The sequence below is a fragment of the Taurulus bubalis genome (assembly GCF_910589615.1).
Source record: "Taurulus bubalis genome assembly, chromosome: 1".
NCBI classification, from domain to species: Eukaryota; Metazoa; Chordata; class Actinopteri; order Perciformes; family Cottidae; genus Taurulus; species Taurulus bubalis.
The window spans coordinates 5897328-5912584 of NC_136589.1; the positions used below are offsets into that span (position 1 = coordinate 5897328).

The window sequence follows — 15257 nt, forward strand, 5'->3', positions numbered from 1 at the left end:
AGGGTCTCAGTCCGACCTTACATCACCCACACCTAATAACTGTTACATGAGACTATAACCGGAATGTTCATCAATCTGATCTGATCTGATCTCTTATGGTCATTAGTGAATACTTTAATTTCTTTCTACAAATGTTCATGAATGCAAAGAGAAGACTGCAAAACAAAGTGTAGCATTTCTCAACCCAGCCTCCAGATGTTTATTGACTCAGCATTTATGAATCTTGCATTTCATAGAATTGTAGACGGTTTAAAAAAAATAACATGACACACTTTTTTCAACAAATCCCAATGAGACAACAGTTGCGTAGTAAAATAAAAATATATATTTTCATAATCTCAGTCTTTTGTACACGTAAAAAACAAACAGATATATTTACAGGGACAAAAGACAATATAACGGTTTCTAAAGCTACTTATCAGTGCTGCTGGAATGTGTTTTAAGTGTTAATGAGGTTGTAGGTGAAGTGCTGTGGGGTTTGCCAGCAGTCCCAGGATGGTGGAGAGACAGTGCAGTTTCTCCTTGACGTGCTCCGGCAGCTTCTCGTTCTCCTTATACCTGTGGACAAGACGAGCATTAATGAGACCGTCCTCCAGCTGCCACTGCCTTAACAACGGAGCTGATAAACACAGAAGCCCTTAAAGTGACAACACATTTCTGACGGGTTTTGCACCTGGTGATCCTCCCCTCTGGAGATGTGTAGGTGATGCAGGAAACTCCAGCCTGAACCACCAGCTGGGACCCATCGTTGAACTGCACCCACACCTCGCCACTCGTCAGCTGCAGAAACGTGAATAGAGATGAAATAATTTAAATCACAAAGACAATTGGTGGTTATAGAATATTAGCTTAATTTTCTTCATCAATTACCTGGGATGCCCATCCAACATTGGGCACAAATATCGACTTAACCACTTTTCCTGTGTTTTGCACCATGTCCTGTCGCAACGGGGAGGTTTTCCTACTCAGGCTGGCTGTGGTAAAATCTGACCCATCATAGGAGATCATCTGAAAATATATATAAAACATGACATTTTAAGAGAAATCGTATCATAATCTATCTGTTTGTAGGCCATGAAGTGTGGGGCTGTGAGACACTCACTGAAGGAGTGATTTTGGGAGGTTGAGGAGGTGACGCTGTTTCAGGAGGCACCGGGTGGGAGGGCAGGGACGACAAGCACGGGGAGTCTGGGTTGGCGGGTCTCCTAGGAGGGGTGACATACACAGAACCAACATTAGTCACAAGGCAACATTGAAACCAAGAATATACATACATACATACATACATACAACAGCACGCTTCTCTCACCTGCCAATAGTTATGGGGAAGAAGGGGACCTTCTTGGTGCTGCGCTGCTCCTCAGTTGTGATGGCGGCCTCTAGGGACAAACACAGGCTGTGGCCCTCATCAGACATCTCCACATACTGCCTACTCTCCGGGCTCAGGCCGTTCAGCCCCACCTCGCCCTTCACGGTGTACGACTTCCCGCTCTTCTCCACCACTCGCACCAACTCTGACGTCTTGTGAGTCTTTGCTCCTACAAAACAGAGTTCATAAAGCATTACACTTTAACTGAAAAAGATCAGTGCAGTTTCTCCCGGAGTCGGATCACAAGGTTCAATAAACATATGTGACTCACCATCATAAAAGCAAACTTCCAGGTCTGCATTGGGAGAGTTCTCCATCAGCATGACCTTTGCATACTTGGTGTAAAAGGTCACTTTAGGAGTCTTGGATTTTACGAGCTGCACAAACTTGGAGGCGTATTGGTACTTCTTCCAGTATTTTTCTGTGACAAAAAATATATAAATTAACATGAAAATTCTAATCTCATACAAGCTAAAGTTACTGGGTTTGATGCATCCATCAAAATACCTTCAAGGTCCTCGTAGCTACAAATCAGAATATCTTCTGGAAGAGCAGGAGGACAGTCCAGGACAGGAAATCCCTTTCCACCATTGGGCTGGTATATTGTCACCTAAAAGAGATGATAATAATGTAATCATACGTTATAAAACCCTCCACCTGTCACATTATGGAACATATCAGAGACATACTTCACAATGTAATTTAGTGAGCTCACCATCGAACCATCACACGAAATCCGAAGGACTTCTTTGACCCTCTCTTGACCACTGTGGCATTTTAACAACTCCATACACACTTCACCTGTGTCCAGGACGCTCACCTGGAGGAAACACAGGGCAAACAAATAAGACAATTATCTCAACTGCTCGCACAGCGCACATTTAACAGGTTATCAAAAAGATATGTGCAATATCTTACAACAGCATTTTTGGTCTTCTGTCTGATAGACTTTAGTCTGGCGGCGCAGAGGGGCGGGACTATGTCTCTCAGCGTTTTCTTCCCTTTATCCACACTGGGTTTGGCTGAAGGGAGCTTTAATTCTTTGCCGTGAGGAGGTTGGAACTCTGCTCCAGGTATATTTTCCCTGTACGAATCAGAGTTGGAGAGCAGGTTGTGATGCTGGTTGTGGGGAGGGTTCACACCTCGGCTCATGGGCTTGTCTGTCCAGGAATTATGAACCCCCAAAGGACCTCTGCTGCTATGGAAGCTGCCGCTGCTGCTGTGAGTGCTGCCGTCTGCAGGCCTCTGCCCAGAAGCTGAGAAACATTTGGAAAGATCTGGTTACACATCTGGCCCCAATTGTGTTCAGAGAGTTTTAAGATTAATTTATCAAGTTTTATGACATATTCAGTCAGTATAATAGCCTCTATGTCCAAGGGTAAATCCCTAAAAACAATAGATAATTAAGAGTGGCCACAACTGAACTATCTAAAAGTTCCCCCAAATAAAAAAAAAACATCAGCGGAGGGATTAAACTGAAGTAACAATACTGTAACAATGCTGAAATCTCTCATACACACAGAAATTGAACCTCAATTTTACCCTCATTATTGAGCCAATTAGTAACTCCCTCCAAGTCTTGAAATTGCGAGATTGGTGGATGTGCAGTCTGTGTGGAAAACAAATACCCAGGACTGAAACAGAAAGTGCAATCTGTTAGTTTTATTTCATTTTGTAAAAATGAAAAGATGATCATAAATAGAGTGACTTCTTACTTTTGTGACTGTTTGGCGGGAGAAGGCGGGTGCTTTCCGTGCTCTGAAAATGGGTGCTGAGTGGTGGACATTGGAAAGACCGGCCTTTCTAAACCAGTAAGAGCCTCCTCCGAGTGGCATCTCCCCAGCTCAGCGTGACTGAACCCGTGGCCTGTGGCAGATGAGCTGGAGCGATCTGAAGAGTGAGCCCTTCTCAGGTAGCGAGAATGCGGCTGCCCACCGTCTCCACCATGAACCCCCCTGCTCCTTGCCTCTCTGTGAAATCTGTCGGCCGGATGCTGCTGCCACTGGTCTTCGTCTTCAAAACAGGCGTGGTTGGGTTGGCGTGGAAGAGTTGAAATGGGTGCCATTCGGTTGGGCAGGGCAGAGCCAATCATGTGCCTGGTTCTCCTCAGGAGGCGGCTATTGCTGCTGGCTGAGGTAGAGGAGGTGCAGCCTGTGGAGATGGTGGCAATGCCGCTGTCCATGGATCCGTCATCCCCCGACGCCTGCTCCTTGGTCCTAACCAGCAGGTTTTGGGTCATGAATGGGTGGTCCAGAACTGCAGAGAGGCTGGGCCGATTGGCAGGGTCCCTCTGCAGCAGGTGATGGATCAGGTCCTGAGCCTCTCGAGAAACATGGCTAGGCATCTCATACTCCCCAAGAACCACTTTAGACAGAGTGTGTTTGACTGTGTCAGTGTCAAACGGAGGGTAACCCATCAGAAAGGCGTAGAACATGCACCCCAGTGACCAGACATCGGATTCGAGACCATGAGCGCTGCGAGTGGCCACCTCCGGGGAGATGTAGTTTGGTGTCCCGCACATGGTGAAGTGCTTTTCATTTGGGAGTTTGAGCTGAGTGGCCAGGCCAAAGTCTGCTATCTTAACGGTAATGTTGTTTGTCAGCAAAAGGTTTGACATCGTCAGATCTCGATGCAAGATGCCGTGGGTATGTAAATAAAGCATTCCTTTCACTATTTGATGCATGAAATGTCTTGCTGTGGAGCAAAAATTTAAAAGAAATTAAAAGCATGCAAAACTGAACCCCACTAAACCCATGTGCTGCAATATAGTTCAAATTGTATTGTCAAAGTAAAGTAGTTGCTGACCTTCATCCTCAGAGAAAGCCATTTCCCGCTCTTTAAGGTGCCGACTCATCTCCCCATTGTGGCACATCTCCAGCACCAAGTACACATAGTTGCTGTCCTCAAAGTAGTTGTACAGCTGAAATTAAGAGATGACATAATACAGTATTTATTATCATACCAAAAGTCAGAAGGCACAGAAAATATTTGAGTTTGACAAAAACTGAACAAATTTGACCTTGAGGGTGAAACGATCACATTTTTATCTAAAAATGATTGTATTGCTGTGGTCCAAGAAATGTCAACTTTCCACCAGTTATCTAGACAAAGCAAAAGAGCCTGCTTAATCTTAAAGACTGACGGCAACACTGGACTAAATAATTGCAGAAGCTTGAAGATTGTCCACATCACATAACCATGACAACAGTAGCACAACGCTCATATCAGCAGACTCAAACACAGCCATCACACAGATTTTTAGGAGCAACTGCAACGGGAGGTAGGAAGTTATTTTCTACTTAAAGTGTATTTCCCAACATAATTGTCTTGGATCTATTGTACATCGGAAAAAATAAACCGATCATATCACAGAAAATCTAAATGAGAGCTTACAGTAGACGTTATGTAACAATAAGCTACAGTTTGTAGCAGTGTGTTTTACAGTTGTTCCCAACGTTACCTCAAGTATAGAAGGATGCTTCAATCGGCACTGGATCTCCACCTCGTTTATCACACGCTGGACCATACCAGCTTTGTGCATTGCTTTTTTGTCAATCTGCAGATGGGAACAACACAGATAATTATACACCTGCCACGCATAGGACCAAAGTGCATGGTGGTTTGGTCCGGTGGCTAATAGTCAATCTGTCGCCAACAAAGAAAGTGAACCATTCAGACCTCCCTTGTGAGGAGTCAAGGGACCACAAGAAGCCCTTGGGAGACCACTAGGGTTTAATAATGCAAACAGTTCCCGTTGGCAACAGCTTGGGAGTTGGTTAAGAGTCTACATTACAGGTGAAGCACGCTGTAACTACCTTACATCACTGACAGAGATAAATGGTGGGATTCTTACCGTTTTGATAGCAACCTCCAGACCAGTCTTCAATGATTTTGCCCGGTAAACACATGCAAAGGAGCCTTTGCCAAGGAGTGTGAGGACCTTAAAATCCTACAGCAGGAGAGAGAAAAATTAAAAATGAGTTTTACAAACAATAAATGTTATTTGCAGAGCCAGAGAAATGCAACTATGATTTTCCAGATTTAAAATGAATTATATTTTGATCCCATCAAACTGGATCTTGAAAAGCATGGTACCTCGATCCTGAGCTCCTGAGCATAAGATAAACACTTCTCCTCATCTCTGATGGCTTGGGTGTCAGCAGAGAGATTTTTGAAGAAAGAGTGAACAACTTGATCGCACCTCATCTCTCGAGCCGGCAACATGTCGGGTGTGCAGCGAAACAAGAATCCCAAATCTAACGACTTCGCAGAGGAGACATCCTCCCACAACAAACGTTAACTGTCGAACAAGCCACAGACAGCTGACGCTGTCATATGGCCAACCAGAACCTCTAATTATCCCGGCTCTCTTCCCGCTAACGAGGACCACTTGGAGCCGTTTCCAGGCAGCATGGTGAACTACCAAACTGATGCACTGGGGAGGAACAACACTTCGTCCCGGGAGAGTCGGGGTACGGTTACACACCGGAGTGCACAGGCTGCAACACACGGCTGAAAGCCCCGACACCACGACGTAAAACATAGCAATGCCAGCAAGTTAAAGAAGTAATAAAATAAAAAAAATGTTCGAGACATGGAGCAAGGAACAAGACGATAAAGAAGCTAATGCTAACAGTTGGCTAATTAAATGGCGTAAACGTCACAATATTAGCGGAAAGTTAAACTTTTGAAACATTTCAGTTAAATGGATCAAATTGAACGCTTTCTCGACACTTTACACGCGGAAATGTAGATACACGCTTCGTTAAACACCAGGCGAAGCGACTGTGTATTAGCTCGCCTCAAACTCAACGTTAGCTAACGTCAACGATAGTGTGCAGACGGCTTGGGGGCGTTCAGCCGAGGAAACGACTCACCTCAATCTTATCGCCGATTGAAGCGCTCATCGTGCGGCTGTTCGGCCTGCAGATGCATGCAGGCTCGTAATAATATTCCTTAACCGACTGAGTGCATCGGTAGTCGGCAAATTAGTCCTCAGAGGGCAAATAAATGTTGTTCTTGTGTTCCCCTCCAAAACTTTGCCATTTCTTCCATTTTGAAAATATCCGCCCGTTACTCTCGTGTCGACGTCACTACGTCACATGACAACACACTCTTTCTCGTTGACCACGCCTCTTTTTTCTGTATCCGTCCCAGGCACTGCTTTGGTTCACCTATTTCATTCTTTAAATACATTGTCAAATTAGTTTTCTACCTGCCATCTTAGTTTGTAAGTTTGTACATTTAAGTTTGTATTAAAGCTTGTATTTGAATCGTGTAATTAGATCTGTGCTGACAGGCTTATTGAAGTCATAACTATAAAATAGTCACAATTAAACAGACACCTCCATCTGCACTACTTGCACTATTACCACCTTTCTGCACTAATATCCCAAATTCATTGTCCGTTGTCATTGTCCCTATGCTCATATATATTATTCAATATATATTTATATTGTACCTACTCGTTAAATGTAAATGTTGATGCTTTTTCTATGTATGTGTTGTATTTAATGTCTTTTTTATATTTATCTTGTTTATTGTATCATATGTACGACGAGAGTCAAATTCCATGTATACACACATGGCCAATAAAGCTGATTAATGATAACCTGGTTTGGTTTCTAACATATTAGGTGAAATTCTAAGGACAACCAAACTGATCAAAATTACTTAAGTAAATAATATATTGTGAAAAAAAACAATCAGATGAGTGCATATAGACAAAATATGTATTATATAGATGACATGGTGAAATACTCAATATGGAAATAGTTTTACATTTTAATTAAATATTTCTTCCAGGGCTGTAAATATTGATTATTGTCGGTTGATGATTATTTTATTGGTTACTCATTTGTTCTAAATATACTAAAATAATGAAAAATACTGATCACAATTTCCCAGAGTTTTGTTCAAAACTTAAAGGTATTCATTGTATAATTATAACACAAAAGAGAAAGTGTTTGGCATTTCTTAAAGTACACTGTCAAAGTAGTTGTTGATTAATTTCCGTTCAATCTATTAAGATGTTTCTGCTGTTATTTCCAAAATTGCAATCATACAACTGACTCTGCCATGTTTGTCTTGATTAACAAAGACTTGCTGGCATTGTGAAATAAAAGTAATTGTCAGAAAATATATTTTTGAAAAAGAAATACTGCTGGAATTATATATAAATGACAGCAATACAGTTCTTGTTTAAATTACAAATAAGGTTTTTTTTTTTTTAATAATGTCCATTGAACATTTCTCCTGTTGTTATTCATCTCATTAGTATTTCTTAATGTCCAATTTATTCATTAACTTCAGGGCTCCATACACATTATTCCTTAAAGTGTGAAGAGAGTTCAAAAGATCAAACCGCAGGTGTTTAATCACAGACATTCAGTTCACTCTTTAGACTCTTTAGAAGTTTTGTCAGCAACCAGGGTCCCTCTCATTTTTTACTTTTGCAGATCAAGTAGTCGTGGTAGTGGTAGTAATAGTAGTAAGAGTAGGAGTAGCAGTAGTAACAGCCTACATGTCTGAGCTGTCCTGGTCTTATCCCGGGTCTTCACTCAGACACAAGTGTGGATTTGGCCAATTTCTATCAGGTTCCATTGTAGAAAATACAATTTCAGACTAAAGACATCTTGTCTTACAGACAAATGTATATATGTTATGCCATCTTTAAATACCTTGATTTAATTGTGGAAAAAGGCAAGAAAAGAACAAAAAGGAAATAGGCAACCAATCACTGACTAAAGAGATTCGGTGTATCAAGCATTGCCATTGTAGGAATATGTTCTTCATGTACATATATTATATACGCAAGCCGCTTTTATTTACTAAAATAGTATTTACAGTTTCTAGACATGGACATCATTTCAAACTCAATAGATACAAATATATATAATTTGTATCATTGCACACAAATTAATAGTTCAGCAATAGCAATTATTTGGAGAGCACTATGTTGAGTGAAAGGATTTACTACAAATACCGGATGCTTATGAGACACATGGAACGCAAACACAAAGGGTACTTCCTGTGTGGTACAGAGGAAACAGTTTAACGTCAGAATCAGAGTTTAATCTATTGCATCATTCTTTCATTTATTAAGTATGTCAAATCTTAGAGAGAGTAAAGCACACCATTGTCACACATAAGGATGAAAACAAAAACCTCCAAAGGTTAAGTCCAATGGGGGTGGGGGCACAAAAAACAAGTCCACAGAAGTGGCAAGTGCACGATTGAGAAATGGTCCCGGTATTGATGTTTCTACGGTCTAAATGGTCAGTTGTGATGAGGGTGATGATTGCAGAGTCTGCTTCTCAGACACTGATCTCAGTCCACCTCCATCTCTTTCGTGCCAGGCTTTGTCTGCTGGCTTCCCTTTGCATCTCCCTTTCCTTCTGCGGCTTGCTTGGCTGCTGGGCCATTATGAGCGTCACTGTTTTGGTCATTCACTTCAGGCGCCTCCTCCACTGTGGGTTTTTGCCTGTTGATCTTTGGATTACATACCTCCTCTAGTTCCTGGGGAATAAGAAGCATATACATTGTTGGCAAAAGAAACTCACTGCTAATTAAATCAATAATTCAATCTTAAATAGTCATTCACATACCTGTATTTTGACAATGATGTCTGCTACTTTAACAATGGGGTCTTGAGTAACACCAAGTTTACTCTGTGCGTTTATCCTGCTGTTCATCCAAACCATGCTTTCATCCATACACCTTTCCACAGTGCTTATTTCCTCTGCACTCAAATGCAGGTATCTCTCATCCTAGGGGAGAATTTGTGACAAGAAGATTACGAAAGTTACATCTACAAAGCGAACAGAGTTTTTTAGTGGGTGTCACTGAAGCCAAACCCAAACAAAAGCATTAATGTGACACAACAATTTTAGAATGTAAGTGCAGACCAGTGTGTTAAATATCACACAGGTAAAACACATTGCAATTGCATTGGCAATTTGTCAGACCTGGTTGACAAAGAAACTTCATAGACATACTTATACAAATTAAAGAAAACTATGATCATTCAATTCATAAAGAAGATGTGTTAATGCATTGCATCCCTCAATCAAAAGTATTGACCTTCTGTTTGTAGGAATCCACAAACTTCATGTAGAGCTGCAGTTTCTTTCCCAGCTCTTCAAAAGCCCTCGGCCTGTCCTCATGCTCTCTGTGCCGATCCTGAATGGGTTGACCCAACCTCTAGAAAACACCAGAATTGACGTAAATGTTGATGGTTATTTTCACTTTAAAACCCTAAAAACCTTTCATATAGCTCTTAGCCTCATTCGAGCCCAGTAAGTTGATAAAGCTTTTTTCTAGTAGTTAGTTAAAATTCCATCTGAAATTGAAAATAGTAATACAAATAAATAAAAACGAACCTTAAGTGCATCCAGCTTCTCCTCATAGACTTGTTTGGGTTGGTCCTCCCCATCCTCATACAGCCAGTTCTCTGTGTCCTCCAGCATCAGTGACAGCCGGTTACTGTCCTGTTATTAATGGCCAAACATAAAACCAATTTTAAGTAAATACAGAAGTAGAAAATTTGCTTGGTTCATCAGAAATATGTAAGAAAGCTGCACTCACATCCTCAGTGATATACTTTTCATAGATCCCACAAAGTTTGTCCCGCAGATCGTATACATACTCCTCAACAGCATTTTTAGCATCATTCTGCTCTTTCACCAATTTGTCCTGGATAATCATCTGATACTGCGAGGAAAGAAAAACACAAACAATGTCACAGGGCAGCAAAAAAAATAGCAGCAATACCTTGAATATAATGCCAGCATACCTCATACTCCACAAAGTCGTTGAGGACATCACTGTCGAGCTGTCGAATGTTGTTGGCCACGATGGGCAGCTCAATACTCTTCACTTTGACTTTGGGTTTACTTCCCCCGGCTGCTGGGTCTGGCTTTTCCCCAGGCGCCCCCTCCTACATTTGAAAACCAGAAAACACTTTAGACCTTACATAACTTATTTTGAAATTCTATAGTTGTTATAGATGGGACATTTCATCAAATTAATACTCATATATTTTTCTGCCTAATTAATACGACTGAATATTATTCCTGCATCAATATGCACTGTTTACATACATTTAGTATCGTAGAATTTCTCATGTTTCTATGAAGTGTGTTACTTATTACAATGTCAAATCTTCATTATCTTAATATAGGCATGTTTGAAAGGCTAAATGTGTTGTGGATCGACAAGATGTCTGAATTATATCAACATATCAACACTGGTATTGGCGAAAGAAAATGTCTGTCCCTAAATGAAGTCCCTAAGTTGAGCTGACCTTACTGCTGGAACTGTTGTCCTCGTTCTGCTGGTCCGTCTGGCCTTGGCCTTCCTGGTCCACCTGCATTTTGGTCTGATAACAAAAGTTATTTTACATTAGACAAATGCAAAGGAATTGTCTACTAAGTCATACATGTTTTTTTGATTGCAACACAAAAACATCTTACCTGGTCTTCTGCCCTGCCTTCATTCTGCACCATCGGCTCCGAGTCCATTTGCATGTCCTCTCCCTCCCCTTTCTGCTTCTCAATCAGAGAGGCGCTGGACACACTGAAGATGCCATGGACGTTAACGCGCACTTTGACCTTCACTTTAGAACTGTCTCCGTCTGGCTGGGGAGCCACATCCTGTACAGAGTAGCATCCTGGTGGCAGATGGGAACAAAACGAGTAGTCTGTTAAAGAGCTTCAATTAAACACCTTCAACATATTCCCCGAAGAGACAGAATGTACAATCTGATATCCCACCTGAGAGTAACCCCCACCCCCCTCCTTCCCACCACACACACACACACACACACACACACACACACACACACACACATTTGTTTGGCTGGCTCAGCCACAATCGGGGCCAGTCATATAAACTGGGTTACTGGCAGGTGGGACTGACTTTGAGAGGGCCGAATGAGTAGAGTTACCTATCCTGTGGTCCGGGTAGGGGAGGTCTGGAGGGCAGCTGTAGAAGGCCTCAAGGTCAAAGGGCTCCTTCTTGTGAAAGGTGATCACTTTGGAAAATGGAGCAGCGTGATTCTTACTGAACACCTCACACTCTCTGTGACAGAAGTGCAGTAAGGTGGGGAAAAAAAAGCTCAGTCAGGTTGTTGAAACCCAGTCAGCAAATGCAGCATCTTCAAACTAGCTGACCTAGCTTGGTTTACCACATAAAGAAAAGACTAAAGAGAAATATAATGGCTTGTTTTATGTATATTGGTATTGCCATACATGGTTAATTAAGAGAAGGTAAAAACATGTCCTAACCCCAGTCCATCCTCTGTTGGTGTTTTCCAGCGAAGAGTAATAGGAAAGGGCACCACGTCGATGATGGAGAATTCACGCACCTTAAATGCTGGAGACAAAATTGCACACTACACCGAAACAAACCGCACACACACACACACCACATAATTAAATGCACATTAACTGCATTGTATTTGACGAGCTACAGAATATTTGTACAGTGTATCACAACTAGAAAACATGATCTGTTAGTGTCCCACTTGAAGTGCACAGCCTCTAGCGACAGCTTCGTCTGCATTGAGCGTGGTGCTGACGTCTTTGCCGAAAAACTTGGCAATTCTCTCTTTGACAGCTGGGATTCTCGTGGCTCCGCCGACTATCTCGACTGCATAGATATCATCCCGGCTCAGCTCTGCCCACAAAACACACACAGGACTGAGTAGATTCTTACTATAAACAGTAATAAAGCACTATACCCTCACAAATTCAACCAAATGTGCGGCACATACTTGATTGTTCAAGGACTGTTTTCAGTGGCATTTCTACTCTCATCAGATATTGAGCACTCATGTCTTCAAACTGGCCCCTATAGGTTGCAAATGAAGAAGAAAACTAATTTATAATGCTTGATTTCCACCAAAGAGATGCACATTTAAGGAGTACAACTTAAAAGTTGTACCTGTTCATCCTGCCGGAAACATCAATGTCATTCATGAAGCACTCTATGTTCAGAGGCAGGTCGGAGGAGTTGGCACTCATTAGCTTCTTCAGTTTCTCACACTCCTGGTGCAGCCGCAGCAGAGCTCTTGGGTTCTCCCTCACGTTTAGCTTGTACTTGCCCTTAAACTCCTCGCAGAAGTAATCTACCAGCGCCTCATCAAAATTGCGTCCACCAAGGTACAGGTCAAATGCAGTGGCGAGGACCTGACGGAGCAGAATTGACACTGAGTTGAGTTGCAAAGCTGCAGGGCATGAATCGAGGTGAAGAAAAGGCAAACGGCTAACCTTGAGTTTGCCTTTGTTGAAGGCAGTGATGGAGACCTGGAATGATGAATGTCCCATGTCAACAAATACCACATTTCTTGGCCTCTCTTCCGGAGTAGGAAGGTCCTGCTTGTAGATCCCGTAAGCCAAAGCCACTGCAAATACAAAATTCAAATGAAACACACATATTAAAGGCAAGATATTCTACTGTTGGTGGAGTTACATTTGTATAATATTTATTTGCAAGAGGTCAGTGTGCACCTACATATAAACTTAGCACAGGTTAGTAAAATGTACAATGCTGGACACGCAACCTAATCGTCATTTCACTTTTGTCCTTTGCACCCGTTCAAAAAGTTTCACTGTGATCAATTTCCCCAAGAACACTGACCTGCAGTGGTGTCATTAATAAGCCGTAAACAGTTCAGCCCTGCTATTTGAGTTGCATCAAACACTGATCGCCTTTCAGCATCTGTGAAGAAACTTGGGACCTGCAAATCAAAAAGCACAACTCAATATGTATTGAACTACGTTGTGAATCATGCTCATGGTCTTCTGTAATGTTTTCCTCACTCACAGAGACAACACAGTCCACCACCGGCTTCTTCAGCGCGCTTTCTGACGTCTCTTTCAGCTTGGTGAGCAGCATCCCTGTGATCTGCTCCACTGTGAACACTTTGTCCTCGTCCAAATAACGCACCTGTAAACATGATGCAATTAGGACCTGCAAGGCCAATTAAAGGCTACAAGGTTCTTTGGAGGTGAATTACAAAATAAAACATCTGAGCATCCCATGCACTTATTAGCATTATGGTTGAATTTGAATAACAAAGGTGTGCAGTGACAGAGGGGAAATGGTCAGGGTCAGAGAGAAAGGGAAAAACAAACGTGCTGGAAGTTTGTACAGTAATTCACCTTAATTCCAGTGTTTCCATTGGGCAGTTTATGTAAGCTGTAAGGCAGTTTGGGTTTTTCCACTTGGACCAAAGGGTCATCAAATGCTCTGCCGTGGAACTTTTTGAATCCATGGACTGTATTTTTGAAGTTTGTTGTTATCTGAAATAAGAGGACACTCATAAAACTCCACTATAAACTCTTAAACTCATAATCAATAAGACAACTTTAAAAGTTTATCCAATCATTTCAGTGTAATGTTGCATTTATTACAGAAATTAGACAAACTGCCATCGATGATCTTACTTGACTCTTGGCTGCATTTCCGATCATGCGGTTTTTGGAAGCCAAAGAGACACAAGCCCTTGATGGAAGACAAATACATCAGAAAATTAGGTACAGCAGAAACAATCCTGTTAGCAGATGTGGTAGACGGGGCAGAACTCGAATTGACTGAATGTCGCCGACGGAATCAAATGTCGAGCGCTGAGAGATTTCGATTTAGGATATTTCACAAGGGAGTCTGAGGAAGAACCACAAACTAGGGCAGTGAGACAGAACAGTTCGCCTTAAAAAATGGGCTCATCCTGTACAAAAAAAAATATTTTAGCAGACAACCCATTGCCTTTACTGACAAAGATAACTGTGTCTGGTCATACAAGGTTTAGGGATCCATTTCACTCCCTAGTTTCACCTTGCAACAAAAATATACCCATTTACTGTTTGTTTGCAGGATGCTGCAGCAAATGTACTCTATTTAGCCTGCTATATGTCCCCCAGAGTCAGAAACCTACATGGAAATGTCTTAGTATTGTAAGATTAGTTCATTCATGACATCTTCCACAAATAAAACGTACACCATTAAATGTCATGTTCATTCTGGGCTGGTCCTTGTAGAGGATGTAGCTTTTTGGCAGGCCCTGATAGGCGCATCAATAACCTATTTATTTTTCCTTCACAGCAGACAGCACTGACATATTAACATGCTCTGTAATCTCTTTAATATCCTGTTGTCTTTAAGTCAATCAACTTTTGGGTGGCACGTCAACTGATTGCAAGGGTCATTTCAGAAAGAGACCGACACACGCGACATTTTGACCTACGTGAACCTGCTGTGATGGGGAATAAACCAACAGCTGGAGGCCGCATCACAGCCGCCACCACCACCCATGCTGCCTTCATCATCATCATCGTCACCATCATCACCATCATCATCGCTCAGCCAGCGCGCCCTCAGTTTACGAGGGTTGCGTAACCAACACGCATTTAACGGTGGTGATGACGGTCAGTGTTTATACTCACGGGGTGCATCTGTCACTGTACTCGTTGGTGATGGTTTCAATGCCCCCGCTCCTGGCCACACCGATGTAACAGTTTTGGTAACCCACATCAATCCCGACCACTGACATAGTGAGCGCTCTAAAATGCAACTCCTGTAAATTATCCTCAACAACGACGCACGAGGGGAGACCAAATACAACTGTGACATACAATGACGAATTGTAATTAAGCGTGTCCTCTGCTTTGAAAAACTACGAGAAAGCTAGCTGAGGGAGTACTAACACAATTACTAGCTGTTATGCAAGTCACGCTTTTTTTAGCAAACTCATTCAGAGTAATCCCAGGGAGCGATGATGTGCAGACCGGATTCTCCCTCTCCTCGGCGGACCTCACATCACCCAGGCAGCGGCTCTGGCTCAGACTCACAGATTCTCTGCGGCCCGCCCCCACGCGTCTGTGATTGG

At 42.2% G+C, this 15257-nt stretch overlaps 2 protein-coding genes across 2 annotated transcripts; both read right to left on the minus strand.

Annotated features, from left to right (window-relative positions):
- Positions 1-197: 197 nt before the first annotated feature.
- On the minus strand, positions 198-6276 carry plk4 (polo-like kinase 4; the record flags this gene model as incomplete). The annotated part of the gene is made up of 15 exons (XM_079221415.1): positions 198-558; positions 674-780; positions 871-1008; positions 1103-1205; positions 1310-1538; positions 1641-1790; positions 1877-1979; positions 2085-2189; positions 2288-2625; positions 2912-3003; positions 3085-4063; positions 4175-4289; positions 4830-4925; positions 5223-5318; positions 6247-6276. 15 exons carry the CDS (start codon positions 6274-6276, stop codon positions 447-449), a joined length of 2793 nt encoding a protein of 930 aa, XP_079077541.1. The 3' UTR covers positions 198-446.
- Positions 6277-8439: 2163 nt separating this feature from the next.
- On the minus strand, positions 8440-14921 carry hspa4l (heat shock protein 4 like; the record flags this gene model as incomplete). The annotated part of the gene is made up of 19 exons (XM_079222711.1): positions 8440-8887; positions 8977-9138; positions 9452-9571; positions 9751-9858; positions 9956-10081; positions 10164-10307; positions 10674-10748; positions 10843-11039; positions 11316-11449; positions 11656-11762; positions 11895-12046; positions 12144-12220; positions 12314-12558; positions 12640-12773; positions 13010-13109; positions 13196-13318; positions 13534-13674; positions 13819-13876; positions 14815-14921. 19 exons carry the CDS (start codon positions 14919-14921, stop codon positions 8699-8701), a joined length of 2499 nt encoding a protein of 832 aa, XP_079078837.1. The 3' UTR covers positions 8440-8698.
- Between the last annotated feature and the right edge of the window lie 336 nt (positions 14922-15257).